Here is a 20,704-nt window from a genome sequence, read left to right on the forward strand (position 1 = left end):
CATTTTAAGATAAGAACGGAAAGTACCAAGCCATGAAAATAGAAGATGATTTTCTGGGTGAAAAGTCATGATGATGTTGATCTGATCTATGTATAAAATGTACCGGTGACGCATGAAGGGGCGTCAGTAAACAAACCCTGATGTTATAAAATAATTGTTTGTGCCTTAGTAAGTCGAAGATCAATTGCTGTTTTCAGTGATCTTCCCACGTGTGAATTAAAATCTTCGTTTGACTTCACCCGGCCGGACCAGTGTGGTTATTTTTCGATCACCTCTTGTACCCTTTCTCAATTCTTGAATCTTAACAAAATATGCTAAGATGAGATAGCTGACTTCATCCAACTAGCAAATGTTGTCCAGGCTACGTTGGTGATACAGTTTTTTTTAATGTGTATGATATTTTTGTCATGCGATTTTAAAGCTGGTCCTACAACCGCATCCAAGAATAACATGCAGCTTATCTCAGAACTGTCGGTGAAAATTATTCTTGGAGCTAGGTTTAATTAAGCTGCATTTTATAGAGGTGCAATTTCACAATTTGTGTATATTTTCTAAGTTCACTATTTTGTCATGTGTTGAGAAAAACACAGATTTTAAAATTACATGGTCTAATATTTACATTTAGCATATAACTGCAACATTATTTTTTCATTTTTTTTTTTTTAAAGACTCGAAAGGACTTGAAATTCAAAGTTTCAGACTTGTGACTTGACTCGGACTTTTACACCAGTGACTTGAGACTCGACTCTGACTTGCCTGACATTACTTGAGACTTGACTTGAGACTTGAGGATAAAGACTTGAGACTTACTTGAGACTTGCAAAACAATGACTTGGTCCCACCTCTGGCTTTAGCTGCTAATGGTAGCCTACTTAGCATTAACTCCTCACTAATATAATGCTAATTCATATCAAATTAGCATTATCTGCTCATATTGTTATAAGGAAAGAGAAAACAATATTAGCATTAGCTACTAATAGTTATTCAGCCCTAATTAGAATAAGCCTCTAAAAGCAGCCTACTTAGCATTAACTCCTCACATCGTTGTTACCCAACGGGAAAGAGTATTAGTATTAGCTACTATCATTTTTAATAAGTAAGAGAAAACAGTGTTAGCATTATTGAACAATGCTAATTCACACTAAATTAGAATTACCTATTTACAAGAGCGTACTTAGAATTAGCTGCTCACATTGTTAAAAAGTAAGGGAAAACAGTATTAGTATTAGCACATAATGCTAATTCACGTCAAAGTAGCATTAGTTAATAATGGCAGCCTACTTAGCATTAACTGCTCACTAATATAATGCTAATTCACATCAAATTAGCATTAGCTGCTCACATTGTTAAAAGGGAAAACAATAATAGCATTAGCTGCTAATAATTATTCACCTAATTAGAGTTAGCCCCTAATGGCAGCCTACTTAGCATTAACTCCTCACTAATATAATGCTAATTCACGTCAAATTAGCATTAGCTGCTAGCATCAGCCTACCTAGCACTAGCTGTTCACATTGTTAAAAGGGAAGAGAAAACGATATTAGCATTAGCTACTAATAATTATTCACCCCTAATTAGAATTAGCCGCTAATGGCAGTATACTTAGCATTAACTCCTCACATTGTTATAATGTAAGGGAAAAGAATTAGCATTATCTAATAATGTTGACCTTGGCCCACTGGAAAAGTTCAGAACTAAAGATTTAGGAGTGTTTCTCGATAGCTCTTTCTCATTTGAGAAACAAATAAATTCTGTTATTAAAACCAGCTGTAAGGTTTATATTGTTGACTGTCATTTATACTTAGAAATATTTACTCATATATGCTTAGAGTTGTATAATTGATTGCATAATGATAGAGGTTTGATCCTTAGTAGTGTGTAAAGACTCTGTGTGCCTTCCACAGTGCTCTGGCATGCACACACCACTTGGGGCCATGAGAGAGGTCGTACCCTCTCTTACTGATTTATGGTGTAGGACAGAGGTCTCAAACTCAATTTAGCTGGGGGCCGCTGCAGGCAGAGTCTGGGTGAGGCATGGCCGCATTAGGTTTTCTACAAGAAAGGCATGGTTAAAAAATTCCAATCTTCTCAAATCTCTTTATTTTTATTTTTTAACACAAAATATGAAAAATAAATAAACAAATTAAGAATTAATAAGAAAATAAATCAATCTGTAATACATAAATAAAATAATAATAAGATGTTTTTAGTCAGTGAACTTGTGTGTATCTTTCAGGCTTCTATATCTGCTGTATTTAGATTGAAATGTCTGTATTAACAGTTCTATAACCTTCTTCTGAACATGAATGGAACACTGTAGAAAATGAACTGTTCTTCTGAACATGGCTTCTCTTGCCTACTCCTTGCTGCTAGAGACTAGAGATGGCACGATACCACTTTTTTATGTCCGATACCGATACCAATATCATAAATTTGGATATCTGCCGATACCGATATGAATCCGATATAGTGTTTTTTAATCAACAAAACTGTTTTTTAAATATCTTGCTGCATTTTGCAAGTCTGCAAGTTCATACTCAAGTTTAAAACAACAACTACACTAAAGCTATTCTGTTATACCTGTATACAAAAAAAACATTTCATAGTTCAGCAATACTGATCAATCTAATAAACTTAGACCTACACCATCCTCCCTATTCTGGTATTTTAAAGAGTACTTAGCGTAAATATTAAGCAACCTAACTAATAGGGTTCCAACTCCCAGCAACAACAAAAATAAATAAATAAAAAATAGGGAACCACCCCTCACGCTCCACCTCATGATGCTTAATCGACTTAATCAACCTTAATTTGATGCAGTGTGAAAAAAAATGCACAGAAATCAATTATTTTTCAAGAAATATTAAATAGATTCAACATCTTTCAACAAAATTGCAGACTGCACAGATGGTACCTTCCCAAAGTAAAAAGTACTATAGCTTACTAGGGTATATATATTAGACTTAATAGTCACTATATACAGTAATTGACTTCTATTCATTTTACATCAAATTAAAACTTTGGGTGTAAGATTCAGATAATTATTTATTAAAAGCTCAGCATTTTAAATGAGAATAAGAAAGAAAAGTATGTCTTTGTGCCCCCTTTTCCCTGTTCATGCCCTATCGGCCCCCCCTGGCTAAACTTTGCTAGAGTTTAGCCGCCCCTGCACAGTTACCAGCCGTCAGCTACGTAGAAAAAGATCCTGGTGTAGAAAGTAATAATAAATAAATTGTAACAACAGCTTATCAAGCTTAAACGTGCTGCTGTTGTTCAGCCGCTGGTTTCCTCTTTCTGGTGCAAAGTGGACCAAAAACAAACAAGAGAGACGGACTCGCGACAGAAAAGCCGATCAGCTGATCATTAAGCAGTTTCATGATTGAAGTAGCAGCCGGAGAGCGAGAGGCAGTCGCTTGTTAAGCTTAACGTGGGAATGCTTTACAAACATTCAGAGATGGACTTACACACTTGCTTTACTTCTCTCGGGGATAACTTTGTCGGAGATGAAATGCCGGGTTGCTAGCGAAGCTCCACATGCTATCCAGACCACCGACAGGTCCCGCATGCCACAGCTGCTCTATCACGTGATGCATACTGCTCCGACGTGCTAACGTTCTGAGGTGAGTTACGGCGTTCGGGAAAGCCGAGGGAAACTAGGGCTCAATTCTCTCAAAGATTGTCCAAGCTTGTCTGCTTTTCCACTCACCTCCCTGAACTTTGCTTTGAGTTCAGAGTTGCACTGCAGCTCAATGAGCTCCATTTGAAGCACAGAAGGGGCATCTTGCACATCGAAGGAGAAGGGGTCCGCAAAAATGTGAAAGGTGGCTCTGTGTGTCTTGAAGTCAGCAAATCTGTGATCAAATTCCTCCTGTAGCCTCAAAATGACATCAACATCAACAGGTGCTTTAAGCCCCTGGATCTGATTTGGTTGATGCATTTCACAACAATAGACATCACATTGTCAAACTTCAGGCATTTGCTGCAAAGGACCTGCTGATGGATGATGCAGTGCAGAGCAATGGCCTCCTCCACGCCTTCCTCTTCCAGTTTGTTTTGTGCCACCAGTCCATGTTTCCTCCCTGTCATTGATGGCGCTCCATCTGTTGTTATTCCAACAAACCTCTTCCATGGCAAACCAACATTCTCAATGGCATCACACAGCTTGTAAATATCTGCTGAGCGGTGGTCTGGCCATGCATTGGAATTACTGTGAGCAGCTCCTCCATCACTTCAAAACTGTCATCAACACCACGGACATACATTGGGAGCTGGGCTGTGTCGGTGATGTCTGTGGTCTCATCAAGAGCGACTGAGTATACACTGAAACATTTGGCTTTCTCACACAGTTGGTCATAAATGTCACTTGACAGGTCAGAAATGCGATCTGCTGCGGTGTTGGCAGAAAGGCTGATGTTGCTAAACTGACCTTTCTTTCCCGGACAGACTATATTTGCAGCCTGCAATATGCACTTTTAGACAAATGCACCTTCTGTGAATGGCTTCCCTGCTTTAGCAATCATCTCACTAACCACGTGGCTCCGACTGCTGCATTATTCTCTTTGGTTGCTTTCTTGGAGAAATCTTGCTGCCTCAGTAGATCTGTTTTAAGACTGGCAACCCGGTTCGCTCTCTCGTCTCCCTGGTATTTTGCATCCAGCTCAGCATGTCTAGTTGTGTAATGACGTTTCAAATTGTATTCCTTGTGCAGCGCAACTTTCTCTGTGCAAATAAGACAGGTCGGGGTGCCCCTGTGCTCAACAAAGAAATATTGCATTTCCCACTTTTCCTGAAATTGTCGGTGCTCATCACCAACCTTTCTCTTCACCGCAGGCTTTGAAAAAGACATGTTTGGTGCTATGTGACATTTATAATTCTACTTGGTGTCACTGTCGCATTGAAGTTTCAATCAAGCGTTTAGCCGACGGACGGGGAACGTCTCAACGCGTAGAGAACGTCATTTCTGCTTCTTTTTCTTGCAACCGTAGCACGGCGATCGGCAGATAAAAAGCCAGTAGCAGTCTCCTTTGTTTTTACGCTCGATGTTCATGTCTTTCATGACGACACGAACACCGTGGCGTTTGCAGATGGTAGAAAGTGCAGGGATAGCGAGCGCAAAAAAGGCGACTGCTCACGGCGCCGGGCTGTTGTTACAGGAGAAAGAAGCGGAAATGACACCGTGACATATAACAAATAACATCAGCTGTTTCTGATGTTAGTTGTTTTGACTGCTTTTACATTATATTGAAATATATGTAATGTTCATGTTTGCTGCAATGCAAACGCAGTGATGCAAATAAAAACATGGAGCCACAAATTACGGTGCGACCCTATAATTAGTCCGGGTTACCGGGGACTGTTGTTGCCGATGAACAGGTGTCGCTATGTGACTGCAGACTAAATTGGGCTGCATTGAGTTCATGACTTTTCTTTTATCCCGCCGCCTACGCATCACTGTGAGAGTTAATATGAGATCTCTCTCTGTGGAAAAATAACTTTAAATCCCACTGACGTGTGTATAAATCTATATACGTATAATGTCCCGCTGGGCAGCAACTTAAAAAAACAACTTTTTTTGAAGTGTTGTGAACGCAGCGCGCTGGGGCGAATGTCGGCGTTTGCCCAATAGAAAGGAGGAAGCCAGCCAGGCACAGGAAAGAAAGAAACACTCCAGGGCAACGCTGCTGGAACTTTGACTCATTGAGAAATGTTTCCCTGCTTGCATCAAGCCCGGCTGGTGTCCCCTGAGATCCATATCCCACCCTGATTGGTGGGTTAATTCAGCTCCGCCCACAACACTGTAAAGTGTCATACATTATCAAACTAACATTACATTTTCATATTAAGGTGGGGCCAAAAACTATCGTCCTGCGGGCCGCAATTGGCCCGCGGACCACGAGTTTGAGACCCCTGGTGTAGGAGGACACCTACTCTGTGTCTGGTTAAGTATAAGAGCCCTTTGTTAGGGGGACCGCTGGACTCTTAGCACCAGCTTTGGGGTCACAGGGTCACATCTGGAACACACACACACACACACACAGACACACACACACACACACACACACACACTATGCACAGACTGGTACTCTTTGTTCATACCTGTGTAAGACGTCATAATGAACTTGTGCATATTCATGTAAGCTCAATAAAGAGCAGTGTTACGAGGGAGCAGACGAGAGCGACTGAGGTCAAGTGAAGGAACGGCGCTGTCACAGTTCTCTCCCTCATCAATTGTCTGCTTCCAGCGGTGGGTCTGTGCTAGACGACCCATCACCAGCTTTTTCCACTGGTTACCAGTACGTGGTAGAATCCACTTCCAGATCTGGTTGTCTTTAAATCTGTGAATGGATTGGCTCCATCTTATCTCTCTTTAACAAAAGAATCCAAGTGGAGCCCTCAGGTCTGCAGATAAGCAGCTTCTGACCAGAACTAGACGTAAAAACAGAGGTGAGCTTTATCGATGGCTGCAGCCAAACTCTGGAACAGTCGCCCTTCACATCAGGTCGTCACCAACACTGGACATTTTTAAAAGCCGGTTGGAAACACATTTGTACTCTGTAGCTTTCAATCCTGACCAGTCTTTATAGTCATTACTGTGTATGTTTCCTATTTTCTCTCTACTCTGTGCAGCACTTTGGCTCAAGCTGTTTTTAAATGTGCTGATAAATAAATGTAGATTTCTTTGAATAAAACAGTGGAGCCGAGCTTTGAGCTCAGTGTGTAACAGTGTGTGTGTGAGAGCCATGTAATGTCCATGTGTGCATGCTGACTGTGCTGCTCTGACCCCCCTCCTCCTTTCAGGGTGGAGCCTGCTGGAGTCCGATGGTTGAGACCAGGTCTGAGGAAGTGTAAGTGTGTTTTTAATGGGATTCATGAAAACAAAGCAGCACACATTCAACCATCTTCATCATGTCAGGAGTCATCATCAAAGTGTCAATCAATGAACAGATGATGGATCAATAACTGCAGCTGGATTGTGTTTGTTCTCTCCATCAGATTCCTGTCAACTCACAATCGACACAAACACAGTGGACACAAAGCTCCAACTGTCTGACAACAACAGGAAGGTGACACGTGTGGAGGAGGTTCAGTCATATCCTGATCATCCAGACAGATTTGATGATGTTTATCAGCTGCTGTGTAGAAATGGTCTGACTGGTCGCTGTTACTGGGAGGTCGAGTGGAGAGGAGACGTTTTTATATCAGTGAGTTACAGAAGCATCAGAAGGAAAGGACGCAGTGACTGTGTGTTTGGAGGAAATGATCAGTCCTGGAGTCTGTGGTGCTCTGATGATGGTCCTATTTCTGTCTGGCACAATAACAGACTAACATCCATCTCCTCCTCCTCCTCCTCCTCCTCTGTCTCTAACAGAGCAGCAGTGTATGTGGACTGTCCTGCTGGCACTCTGTCCTTCTACAGAGTCTCCTCTGACACTCTGATCCACCTCCACACCTTCAACACCACATTCACTCAAACTCTTTATCCTGGGTTTAGAGTCTTCTCTCCTGGTGCCTCAGTGTCCCTGTGCTGAGTGGAGTGTAAAGAGTGTCTCCTGTTACAGAAACACTCTGACTGTTGAACAGATAGTTCAGTCTGTACATGTCTGTCTCTTTCACTCACAAACACGTTTTCAGATTCATGGATTCAATCAGTTGATGTTTGAAACTCTTCTAAATGATTCCTTGTAAACTTCTTCCTCTTCAGTCACAACCAAACAGGAAGTGATGTCACATGTGTTCCTGTCCACACAGCAGAATGAGTCTATTGCTGACAGTGATGTACAAACAGAGTGAGCATTTCTGAGGCCCAAAATAAACTGAGTAGTTCACTGAATGAACAATGGACTGTGAGCTCAGTTCCTTCATCATTAGTATGGATTATATATGTATATGTATTATATTAGTATCATATATATCAGGTGCTGCTGCTTTCAGTCATTGTGCAAATGTGCTGTTTGTAAGCTTGTAAAGCTGCAGTCAGCTGAGACTGAAGAAGTCACCTGATCAGTGAGCAAACGTTTCTGAAAACGTCCAGATGAACAGAATCAACCTTTTGGGATCAGCCAGCAATGCAGCATCATTGTTGTTCAGCTTCAGAGGTTTGCAGGAATGAACTGATGACCAGAAACAGCTGCAAAGTCCAAGAAAATACCAGCTGGAGTTCAGCTGCATTTGAAGAAGTCAAAGAAAAGTAAGGATGGCAAAGGGCGACGTTTTCTTCCAAAGAGCTGCAAACATGGTCGACGCCTCATTAGAAGAATCATCTGGACATTTGTGAGGAACTCTAACCAAGAAAGCAACGTCACACAGATCCAACAGACAGTTTCCATGACTGCAAGTGTTGAGTGGAAAAATGCTACATTGCATTATTGCATCCTCTCACCACAGGAGGCGCTGTTGGCACCACTGATTGCTGATCAGCTGTTCTCTGATGATCTGATTGATACTGTGAATAACGGGACTCACTGAACTCTGTGACACAGTGAAGATTACAGAGTTTAACTTCACCCTTTAAGACTGACCACAGAACCAAGTCCGCCAGAGCTTTTGTTATATTTTTACATGCTGTGGAGCCATTTGTGGGAGCATTTCAAGTTGCTATACATCAATACAACTGTTATAGCCCTAATTTTAATAATATGTATGCATTAAGTCCATAGTAACTACATAAACTGCAAAAACAACCTCTGCTCATCCATCTCTGTGTGTATCAGGATACATTTGGTTCATAATACACAGAAAAATCAGAGTTATTACCTGTAATAAATGTGAAAGATTCCTGCAGTGATAACCAGGCAGGACTGAAACACATCCAAGCTGTCACCACGGTAACAGCACCGCCCATCCACAGGTGAGGGGAGGAGCAAAAAGAGGGACTTTGACCATTTTATACTGAAAACACTCAACTAATGTTTCTAATATGAAACAAATAAGCCCACATTAATGTGAGCGTTTATTAAATAATAATAATCATGATTTCCTCCTGATCTCATTTCCACAGCAGAGAAAACTGTGGTGTATATTGAGGTGGAGGGTGTGGTCTGTGGCTCAGGTGTAGAGTGAGGGTGGGGTGCACCACAGCAGCATGCTGGGACTGCTGAGGGTGGAGGAGGGAGTGATGATGACATCAGAGCTGCAGCACAGAGACCAGTGAACACACAGTCTGTTCATCTTTGCATAGATACAATATACAGCACAATATTGAATGACAGACACGCTGTGGGAGCTTCCACAGATACACTGACGTCAGCATCCAGAGTCCTCCTGCTGCTCCCCCCTCAGAGCCCCGTGATCAGCACCAACACATTCAGTTAGATGACAGAGTCCAGCTGCAGCTAGAATCAGCTCCCCTCTGTGAACAACAGCACAGCGTCAGTGTTTCACACTCAGTGAAAGGAGGAAACAGCAGAAGAACACCATGTGTGCTACGTTTCCCAGGACACACTACAAACTGCACAAATACAGAGCAGCACGTGGAAGGACCTGGAGCTGCATTTACAGAGCTGCAGACAGCGTGATGTCCTGTATGGACAGGTGGAAGGAACCAAGTCCTCAGCTGGAACACTCGTGTTTGTCCACAGACAGGAAACACAGCAGGAAACTTCCTCACAGAAGTGCAGCTCATGGATAACACACTTCCTGTCAGTCAGAATGAGGCTGCAGCCAAACACAGAAAGGTGTTTTTGTCCAGATGAGCCCAGAGAAGAAACACGAGTGTTCACAGACATCAGAAGCTCAGAGAGGTGAAACATGAGGTTGGAGTCCTCGTCAGCATCCAGAAGAGCTGCTGTGAAACCCTGAGTACTCATGACAGACTCTGATGGCACAAACACATCATGATTCAAACAGAAAGACAAACATGGAGCTCCTGATCCTCCTGCATGAGAACAAGCTGACATGAGCGCTGTGTCTGAGAGTGTCTCCCTGTCACAGTGACAATAACACAGCTGCTGCTCACAGTCATTAAACTGACCTGAGGTCAGCTGTGCTCCTTACATATGAACCATGTGACCTCACATCAGTGCTGTGGATGACTGTAGTCATAGAAGAGTAGAGCTGTAGCAGGTGGTGTGAGGAGGTGGTGGTGTATTCTAGTTAACGCAGTACTGAAACACTCCAGCAGAGGGCGCTGTTAAGTCCTTATTGTAACACAGTTACTGTGTGCAGTTAGACTTCATACATAATCTGCACTTATTTCCATCAGACATGCTGTCAGGAAATGATTGGTTTCTATTGATTCTACTTCCTGTTGACTCGTTTGATGACAGTGAAACAATCACAGCTGATTGTGTGATGATGTAAACTGTCACTGTTACATTCAGTGTGTGTGACATAATGTTAGTGCAGGCTGATAACAGCCTGGTTCTGTTAGAAACACATGAACGTGTCCATAGATCAGTGTGTGTTTAACATGAGAGCTTCAGCCCTGCTGATGTGTTAAATAAAGACATGCAGGAAAACTGATGAGACTCTGAAATAACTCTTTATATTTATAATGTAACTCTGCATCAAAAGAACAACAAAGGATCCCAGACAGGTTTCTGTGAACAAAGACCATTCTGATGTTTCTGTGTTTCTAACACTTTGACATTATTAGTAAACAGACTGCAGTGAGCAGCATTTATAAAGAGCTTCTATATAAAGATATGACAGCTGTTTGACAAGTTTATCACTCTGTGTTTGGACCTGATCAGTCCAGCTGTTTACTTGAAACATGTTCATTTACCTGTTCTGTTATATTCATGTTCTTGTCTCTGTTGAAAACACATTTTAATGTCCCTCAGATTTTTCTCCCAGATGAATAAATATAAAAATGACACAAACTGACTGCAGCTACTTTTTGTCCTTTCTGTCAAAAACCTTCATGTGACTCATGAGAGACACGTTTCAGCTGTTTGTGACAGATCAGAGGCCAACAAGTCATTTATAACACTTTCCATCATTGTTTAAAGTTCTCAGTGTTTCTGTGTTGCTGCGTATAGGATCTCCCAGCATCATCACTGTGCTGTCCAATCATTGTGTGCGAGGTTACCCTTATAGTGCGATGTGTGTTTGCACAAAGAGAAGCATGTGTGTCAAATATAAATAAGCACAGAACAGAAACAGCTGCTCGTTTCTTCTGTTTAGAGTCAAGTTAGTGTTTTGTGTCTTTGTTTGAGGCCTGATGTCGAGCAGAGGTGTGTGTAACTGCACTGGTCTGTTATATGTGTGAAGTGTGTGCTTCTCTTCAGCATCATCTTTGTCACTGCTGATTCCTTTGTGTCATCATGTGTTGAGAAGAGAGAACAGTTATAACGGAGGAGCAAAAGGAAGCCCTGAAATCTGCATCAACAAGGAAGTGTTGGCTCACCAGTGATCCCAGCAGAGCCACTGGTTTGGCTCCAGTTGTTCTAGATTCAATGATGTTGTTGCTACAGATACATGTCAGCATCTTTATTGAATTTAATATGAAGCAGAAATGGTGTCATTAGGAGAAGAAGAGGAGAACAAGTCCGGCGAGGAGGCAGCAGCTCTTAAAGATGAAACAGCAGCTCAGCCCTGAGCTCAGAGAGCTGCACATGAAAAAGCTCCTCAAGCAGATCCTGTCAGAGGTTTGTCATCAACAGGAGGAACTGTTCACATCATAGGATGAAGATGCTGTCAGCTGGATGAAGAAGGTTATTTAATGCAAACGTTCACACTGAAGTCAAATTGTTGTCGTGTTGAACAGATTCATGTACTGATCGTCTCCAGAATGTTAGAAGAGCTTCAATGAATCATTAGAAACAACTTACAGCTGCACAGCTGTGTCAAACACATCTGTGTGTCATTGTGGGATTGTTGTGTTTCTACATGTGACACACGTCTAAAACATGCACACAATCTGAACACAAACAGGGACTCATGTGTTCCCACAGCCAGATGCTGAGAGCCATTTCCTTGTAGTCCTGTGTCTACATACATGAACCATTAGATGTTATTGGAATGATTGTCAGCTCTGATAGTTTCATGTGTGTTTAGCTGGACGCTGTTTGATCCTCGACATGTTTAAAGGTGTCCAGTCCTGAGACACTGGGGCTGGAAACAGCTGTGATGTCATTGGACTGTCACACAGACAGAAGTGCATGAAGCGAGCAGCCGAGGAGCCGCTGATGTTTTGGATTCAACAGCATTTGAAAGGTCGACACAGACACATTTGCACACAGAAAGCTGAATCTGTCATATGCCACAGTGAACTCACTGTTCAGTGTTTTTCAGGAAGCTTCTTAACTGCCTCTGCTGCCAAACAAGCAGCTGATGTCCTTGAGAAGAAGCTGAAGAAGTCTTCAACAACAAATACAGGATACCAAAATACCAAAAAGTTCTACTTTGGTTTCATCTGACCACATGACATTCTCCCAATCCTCTGCTGTATCATCCATGTGCTCTCTGGCAAACTTCAGACGGGCCTGGACATGCACTGGCTTCAGCAGCGGAACACGTCTGGCACTGTGGGATTTGATTCCCTGCCGTTGTAGTGTGTTACTGATGGTGACCTTTGTTACTTTGGTCCCAGCTCTCTGCAGGTCATTCACCAGGTCCCCCCGTGTGGTTCTGGGATCTTTGCTCACCGTTCTCATGATCATTGTGACCCCACGGGATGAGATCTTGCGTGGAGCCCCAGATCGAGGGAGATTATCAGTGGTCTTGTATGTCTTCCATTTTCTGATGATTGCTCCCACAGTTGATTTTTTCACACCAAGCTGCTTGCCTATTGTAGATTCACTCTTCCCAGTCTGGTGCAGGTCTACAATACTTTTCCTGGTGTCCTTCGAGAGCTCTTTGGTCTTGGCCATGGCGGAGTTTGGAGTCTGACTGTTTGAGGCTGTGGACAGGTGTCTTTTATACAGATGATGAGTTCAAACAGGTGCCATTCATACAGGTAACGAGTGGGGGACAGAAAAGCGTCTTACAGAAGATGTTACAGGTCTGTGAGAGCCAGAGATTTTCCTTGTTTGAGGTGACCAAATACTTATTTTCCACCCTGATTTACGAATAAATTCTTTACAAATCCTACCATGTGGATTCATGGATTTTTTTTTTCACATTCTGTCTCTCACAGTTGAAGTGTACCTCTGGTGCAAATTACTGACCTCTGTCATCATTTTAAGTGGGGGAACTTGCACAATCGGTGGCTGACTAAATACTTTTTTGCCCCACTGTATGTATGTATATATATATATATATATATATATATATATATATATATATATATATATATATATATATATTTGTTGCCTTATGGTTCCAAACGCTGTCACCAATCTTTGCATTTTGTTATTATCTCATGACACTTGTTTAATCAGCTACCATCTCTCCTGTGGACTTTTTAATGTCTACAGTCTCAGACCAACACAGCCCTGCCCTTCCCATATTAGATTCTTGATGAATGTGTGTTGTTGTTATTCAGCCTGGTTCAATGTGCCCCTTTTTAACTTTGAGCACCCGCCCCTTTAAACCTCTCTGCACAGCCCTGCACTGAACTCACTATCTTCTCCCTCTAACAGCCTCCACATGTTCTCACTGTAATTTCCCCTCATGAATGAATTTATGCTGCACTAATGTGAATGTTTGCAGGGAAATCAAACGCATTTCACACGCAGTACTCGAGCTGACTTACCTTTGTTTGAATGACGACTTGTACGCGCTGACTCCACAGATAAGGTACGAAAATATATCAGGCTACGTCTTCAGGGTTTCTACTCCACGGCCGTATTTCATACGGGTCCACATTTCCACTGCACGCTATTTTCTGCAAGTACCGCCGCTTCGCCTCTGGACGCAATCGGTCTCTATACAGTCCGTTCTCTTTTGAGCTGCTTTTAAGCATCTTGTAATCGTCGTTCCAACACAGTGTGTTTGTTTTGATTCGTAGACCTCGAAAATGGTGCCGCGCTCCCACAATGCATTGCGGCGTGACGTCAACTCCAAAGCCCTATAGAACATGTTCTTTTTCATTGTCAAAATTATCAGGAATAAAGAAGAAAACTGATTCAAAACCTGTGGAACCTGCCAAAAAACAAGTTTTACTGCAAAGGATTTCTAGATGTGAAGGTTTTGTGGCTTTTTTCAGTTTCTAAAACAAACTCATTTGTACAGAAGGATATGAGGATGTATATGTCCGGTGGTGGGTTTTTTTCTTCTTGATTTAATGTATTCATTTGTCTCTTCATTTAATCTTTCTTTATGTTTTTTTTTTTTTTGATTTGGCATGAGCGATTTCCGGTCCTCACTCCAAGCCAGTTGGTGGCGGTAATGCACCACATGTTCTATCACAGCTGCGTCCGAGAGGACAGGAAACGTCTGTATGCGTCTGCAAACCAGGTAACTACACTCAGCTGAGCCTCTCTGCTAGTCGTTATTAGTTGGAGGGTTTTGCGTCACTTTCTCTCGGCTTGATAAAGGGCTGTATAGAAATCTCTGGTACGTAACACGTAACGTCATTTTTAGGGAGCGTCGCAGAGAAGTGAGGCTGTTTCTTTGTTTTTGTCGAGTTTTGATTGAAGACATGTTTCCAGTCCGTTTTTTACTCGTTTGTTTTTTCATTAATAACTTTACATTATCACAGAGAACAAGAAGGCGCTTTGTTTGTCACATTCACCTTATGTCTGTGAAGGTTCTCAGTCATCCAGGTCATCGTAGTCTAAGGAGCTTGCAAAGAAAAGCGTCTGGACTTCTTTAAGTTACTTGAAGACGTTTCACCTTCATCCGAGAAGCTTCTTCAGTTCTAAGGTCAAATGGTGGAGAGTCCCAGATATAAACCTAGTGGGAGTAACCCCCCACAGAGGGACAAAAGGACCCCCTGATGATCCTCTAATCACCTGAGCCAAGGTGTGAAACTGGGTGTGGGCCCCAATCAGCCAGTTTCGGGTGAGTTCATTGTGAAACCTGGCCCCACCTTATCATGCGAATTCCTGAGATCAGATGGCCCAGGATGTGAGTGGGCGTTAAGGCGTCTGGGAAGGATCTCAAAACTGGATTATAGATGGCAGAGAGTTGGTGTCGTAAACCCCGCCTCTGTTCAAAGATGGTCGCTCACAGTGGACATAGATGCTTCTTTCACTCCTCTTTCAAACCATCTGTCCTCTCTGTCCAAAATGTGAACATTAGCATCCTCAAAGAGTGTCCTTTATCCTTAAGATGCAGATGGACTGCTGAGTCTTGTCCTGTGGAGGTGGCTCTTCTATGTTGGGCCATGCGCTTGTGAAGTGGCAGCCACTTGGCAGCCACAGTGATAAATGGCTGAGATGGCTGCAGCTGTACGTGTGAGGTACCTACATGTTTCAAGATGAATTTGCAGAGATGTCATGTTTGGTGCTTACAGACATCACACTGCATTTTGTGATTTCGTAGCTATTGTTGTGATATTTCGGAGCTTCCCATGATCACCGTGACAGTCATTCATTTTAACATAACCTTTCTATTCCTTTCAGGGATCCTCATTTTTTTGGTGAGGAAGATCAGCAGCTGTGTCGACAGGCAACAGGTAACGGCATGCTTTTCTGTTAGTACTGTAGACCTTGGTCTGGTGCTCTTTTTTAGTTTAACACAGTATTTTCATTTGCCGAAGTGTAAAAAGCTTGTTCCAGGAGAAACAAACTTTAGTGAGTTCTGCAAAATGATTCCCACCATTGCACACTCTGTCAGCCTCCAGTGTGCCCTTTTTTTGTCCTTTAACTGAAGAAAGTCGGTAGTCAGAACATATGAGATAAGTGAGATCCTCATTTTGCCTGCTTATTTCAAGATACAACATTTTCACAAACTGCTGTAGGATAACCTTGCTATTTGTCTTTTCCAACACTTCTACATTCATCCATATTTCCTTGTCTGCTTCTTTCCAGGTGAAAAGTACCTGAAATGGGTGAAAGATTTTGTTTCCAAAAACAAAAGCATGTGCGTTCACCTGAAGAAGCCAAGTGGTGCTGACCTGTGGATAGAAGAGCTTGAGAACACCAAATACAACGGGGATGATGATGAAGTTAACGCCTGGGGAAAATTCTACCTTCCCGAGATTGTAAAAATGCAGGTTATTGGTGTGGTAAAGGGCACCTCATGTCCATGTGACGAGCTTGTGCTGATGACGTGTGAGGACAAAAAGCTGTACGGCTATGACGGAGAGGAGCTGCATCTGGTGGCTTCCAGTTTCCTGGAACTATGTGACAAAACGATAGAGTATCCAGCATCCAAGCGCTACTACAATGGAGAGGCCTTCAAAGATATGGTGAGAAGTTAGACTGCTAAGAATAAGACTGGGGATGCCTAGTGTTAGAGATCAATCACCTGAGCTTTTCTTTGTGTTGTTGTGTGTTCTGTTTAGACTGAGGAGGACTGGAAAAAAGTTAAGATGAGTGATGTGGGGAGGAAACTGCAGGAAGAACATAAAAAGCTGGTAAATGAAACCCAGTCAGCGTTCGTAAGCCTAATATCATAGGTGGGTATTGGAGCTGAGTATCATCACTGATTTCTAGAACCTGTTCAATTCCAATTCACAAGGTCCCAATTAGATTCCATTTAATTCTTACTCAGAGAGTCAGAAACATTATAATTCTGATCATTTATCAGTACTGACACTTGTGAAACTTCATCAGAGGTGTGAGCATCACAGCAGATGCTTTTGTGTCAAAGTAACTGAGGATAAAACACAAAACCATGAAGCAGATTTTCCTGGCCTAGCTTTTTACAGTAGATAACCTTAAAAATATTATTCTGCAGTAGAACAAAAGCAGACGAGAACCACGACTCAACAAATGTACATTGGCTGATGCTGCTGAAGTGATTCAGAGGTTTTAATAAGAGGTTTTAATAGAGACACAGCAGAGCATTTTGCAGTTTCACTTAATTTGAAAAAAATAAATAAAATTTGGTATTGAACAGCAGAAATGAGGCTGTCTTGTCGGAAGTCATTAAAAAAAAATGGCTGTAAGCAACGGTAGACTGCTTCATAACAAGCAAGCGAATAATGCCAAAAACAGAGATTTGAGATGGGAAACGGTGTTCTTAAAGTACACTGAGAGAGGCAGAGAGCTGTGCTGTGTTGTTTTTCTGTGTGTGTTTTAATGGTGGTGGAAGCAAACCAGCAAAAGTAAGAGGGAATTCATGACAATGTTTATGTCAAGCGAAATGTGTCTTCTTTTGCTGCTGGTTTGGTTAGAGAGAGACAAAACGTGCAGCTTCAGGATCTGAGCAGCTTTCAGCACCAACGGCATCACAGCTCAGACTTGGATTCAGGATTAAGCCCTTTATGTTTGACTGTAGTGATTGTAGCTCTGTCCTTGTTATTAATCGCTTTAGTCAAACACAGCTATTGTTTGCTGGGATGTGTATATCCTTGACAGTTTGTATCTCAGCGTTATCAAAGACACTGTGGATAATCATCAAGAGATTGTTGTCCTCTTAATAATGACCTATTTGATTGTTTGTTTTTTCTTCTTCTTACAGATTCTGGTATTTGGCCAAAAGAGAGCTTCACAATTCTTGGCTTCACCTGTGGTAGAAAAATGACTGAAGTTATGCAACACTCTCTAAAATTAAAGCTATGCAACGCTTTAACATGAATGGCGAAGGAGTGCATCTCTTTCACCGTCTCTTCCTGTCCTCTTCTCAGTCTTTGTTGTGGCACCTCTGCTATGTGTTATAGAAAGCACTTGGAATCATGTTCAATACAAAAACACCAAACTCGTGGGATTGCCCTAGCAAGCAGTTGGTAAAAACTAATTAAAACTGATATATATCAGCTTCACTTTCTAGCTGCAAAAGCACGTTTCTGCAAAAGCATGCAGTTTCCTGTCAGCACTTTTTGGCACAGAGTGTACTCAGAGTTAGGCCTTTCTTATATAAAGCAATATAATCAGCATATAAACATTTAAGATGATAAATTTAAAGCTCAACAGTAACTGCTATAAATATTATAACTACACATGTAGTGCTTTTGCTTAAGTAAATTATAGTTGGGATCATAATAAGAAAACATGTGTTTTTATTTTCTGTGTACCCTGGGTACAGACCAGTATAAATATGGGATTCTTCCCAATAAATGCTGTCTGATAATGCTTCATATTGCATTAAACACTAGATATGTAAGCAAACAAACAAAAACCCATAGAAGCCAGTTTTAATTATTAAATGTGACAATTACATGGAGATGGAAAGTAAACATGCTTATACACGTCTCTGTGATTACAGAAAATCCACACAGATGCTGTCAGAGCAGAGAATCTTTGATTTATCAGAATGATGAATGCAAATGATTTCATGAAATCTCACTCTTGTTCTGGGTTGTAAAATTCACCTGTCCAGTTAAACCGAATCCTTTGCAACACGGTTCTAAGAACCCTACCAACCTCATCCTCAGCTCTCTGCCTGTTGTCCTTTTCAGCTGAGTATTCATCCACATGCGTTTCAACTTCTCTCTCATTTTCAAGCAAATTGCTCAGGCTCTCAGCTTCAGCACAGTTACCATATGGCCACTCTCTGAGGTCTTCTGTGTTCAAGCCAAACAAATTCTTACATGATCTGCAAGGCTTCATTCTGGCACCATCACGGAGACAAAAAGCCTCACACCTGATATTTCCAGGTACTTCAATTGTTCCATCAAAGTAATCTTTCTGGACTGTGTTTGGATAATAGGTCATCACCGCACCAGATACATATTTATGCCATTTGCTAAGACAGGAGGCAGCAATCATAATTTTCCCAGCGTTAGGACCTTTGGTGGACATGGAGACTCCGCAGTACCTTTCTGATTTGTTGGTTTGGGATTTTTGAGAAATGCAGATGGTGGACGAGACGAAAGCTGTTTTTTTATTATTCTCTTCTAAGTCCAAGTCTGTGAGGAGATCTTGCAGACTCTGCTTTATTTGCTCTTCATTCTCTGAGTTATTTTGCAGGACGATCTGAAAACAGCTACAGATCTGGTCAAAGTGTTGCACCTGATTATATAGTTGTTTTTAATAGAAAGTTGATCAACATGTTTGTTTCGCTGCTTGACTTGTTTAACTATGCAGGACCATTGGATGCTTTTGGTTTAGACATTTTAAGATAGGGGGTGAAACAAGTCACAAAAATCTATTTAATTTTAAATCAATAAGCAAAAATCCATCTTTGTTCTCACTAATTTATAATTAAATTTGCTAATTGACCTTTTTTTTTTTCTATTTTGCTATGCCGGGCTGTCAAAACACGCTGAATTTAGAGTCTTTGAGCTTAACAGATCCAGCAGCTACACAGTGACAGCATCATATACGCCTTGAAGACTGTAAGCATCTCCAATAATGAGTCTGTTAGACATTATTTAGAACTAACAAATTCTGAAGCAAGTCTCCAGCTCTCCTGCAGTCTCTGTGTTTGGTGGAGAAGTATAGTTAGAAGCATATGTTGAAGTATAAGGTACAGTATGGATTTTCTTTGGATTTCTCAGTAAAAAAGCACTTTGCATTATACTTTCCTAAAAACTGGAAGTTTGTCAGATTGACTGAAAATGTGAGAAGAGTTATCGTACCATGTCGAGCACACAGGAGAAGGGACTTCGCCTGGGAAGCTGAGTTGAATACAACTTAAAAGGCCTGGGATATCTTCTCATTAAAGAACCCAAAACAAAAGGATTAGGGAAGATTTCTTCTGGAGAAAAGGGGATGTTGTTGATTTTGCCCAGAAACAACATGCTGTGAAGGATCTGTTGAGTGAAAACATATTTGCTTATTGTTAGTAGTGATAAACAGGACTGTCTTAAAAGTGTCAAAGGTAACACACCTCATCCACCAAGTGTTGACTTCCCGGAGTCATGTAAGAGCCCCGAACCCTCCTCTTGGTAATCTTGTAGGCATTAGTTTTGAACCTCCTTTGAGAAATTGTTGTCTTCTAAAATGATAATGATCGAGCAGTTAGGGATTTAAAAACACAGGAGATCTGATAACTTTGGCTACAGCAGAGTCTGCAGACATACCTATTTTGCTCTTGGTCGGCCTATTTTAAACATGAGAGACAACATAGTTAGTGAAATGTTGATAACATACAATGACTATCATTGGTGGCTGAAAAGATGCCAGGTAACAAGTGAAAAGCTGCTACTTACCATCGCCACAGTCTAAGAATGAAACAGGAAACACTGAGCGAGTTGCCTCCATCTTAAAGCTGTTGATCATGTGATTTAAAGGAAAGCCACACCCAGCTCTTTCCTGGAATTTTACTCGACTGTAGAAAACTGCTCCATTTGCCCCGCCCACCCATGATCTTTAATATCTACCAAAAACAACCTTTTGGTTGTCAGTAACCAGCCGATCGTTTTCGCGATTAAAAAATGACTTTGTGCGGCGGCGTTCCCACCGCGAGCAGAACTCCGGCTCAAAAACCGCTGTTTTTGAACACTTTTATTTACTTAAGCACTTTAATGGGCTTACTTTGAAACAAAGTGCGATTGAATGATTATTGTTATGTGTTGCCTTGAATTCGGCTATGCTGTCTGTTAGACAGCTGTTTTCCTTTATTGTTGTTTTTGTATTGTTTGTAGCGAACGCTACTGGAATGTATAGATTAAGCTACGTAGCCAAGATAATTAATAATTTAACTGTTGTACATTGGTTGATGATGATTTGCATTGTTACATAGGCTTGCAGAAAAATATATTTGTTTACCGGTAAACTGAATCGAACTTGATGTGCTAATGGACGTTTTTCTGACCTACAGGTCAGGT

The 20,704-nt window shown here is 41.5% G+C and overlaps 2 protein-coding genes across 3 annotated transcripts in view; one reads left to right on the forward strand and one right to left on the reverse strand.

Moving 5' to 3' along the window:
* LOC146577069 (protein NLRC3-like) overlaps window positions 1–20,704 on the forward strand; it is a 65,770-nt gene that overhangs the window by 17,874 nt on the left and 27,192 nt on the right. The window contains exons 1-2 of one of the 2 annotated variants that reach the window (XR_014891343.1): window positions 6,503–6,845; window positions 6,994–7,083. Coding sequence is in view for 1 of the 2 variants with exons in the window: in XM_085268149.1 (XP_085124275.1) it covers window positions 6,799–6,845 (47 nt within the window). In the remaining variant the exon portion in view is untranslated. Of the gene's footprint in view, window positions 1–6,502; window positions 6,846–6,993; window positions 7,084–20,704 lie in introns of those variants that run through there. The other variant, XM_085268149.1, reaches the window with a different exon arrangement.
* On the reverse strand, window positions 18,111–19,797 carry LOC146577070 (uncharacterized). Its single transcript, XM_085268195.1, has 3 exons — window positions 19,765–19,797; window positions 19,514–19,687; window positions 18,111–18,908 (listed from the first exon to the last, which is right to left on the reverse strand). The coding sequence occupies exons 1-3, from the start codon at window positions 19,795–19,797 to the stop codon at window positions 18,276–18,278; spliced, it is 840 nt and encodes a 279-aa protein (XP_085124321.1). The 3' UTR covers window positions 18,111–18,275.

The sequence above is a fragment of the Mchenga conophoros genome, linkage group LG3 (genome assembly GCF_057382185.1).
Source record: "Mchenga conophoros isolate Kocher_MC1m ecotype Shallow Benthic linkage group LG3, M_conophoros_male_GT1.1, whole genome shotgun sequence".
Lineage (NCBI taxonomy): Eukaryota > Metazoa > Chordata > Actinopteri > Cichliformes > Cichlidae > Mchenga > Mchenga conophoros.

Excerpts from the sequence above, each read along its gene's own strand:
- LOC146577070 (XM_085268195.1), bottom strand. The coding sequence starts at position 19,797 with ATGACTCCGGGAAGTCAACACTTGGTGGATGAG. Across the intron at positions 19,688-19,764 it reads GTCAACACTTGGTGGATGAG|ATCCTTCACAGCATGTTGTT; the intron begins GTGTGTTACCTT and ends TTCACTCAACAG. Across the intron at positions 18,909-19,513 it reads TCTCCTGTGTGCTCGACATG|ATCGTCCTGCAAAATAACTC; the intron begins GTACGATAACTC and ends AGCTGTTTTCAG.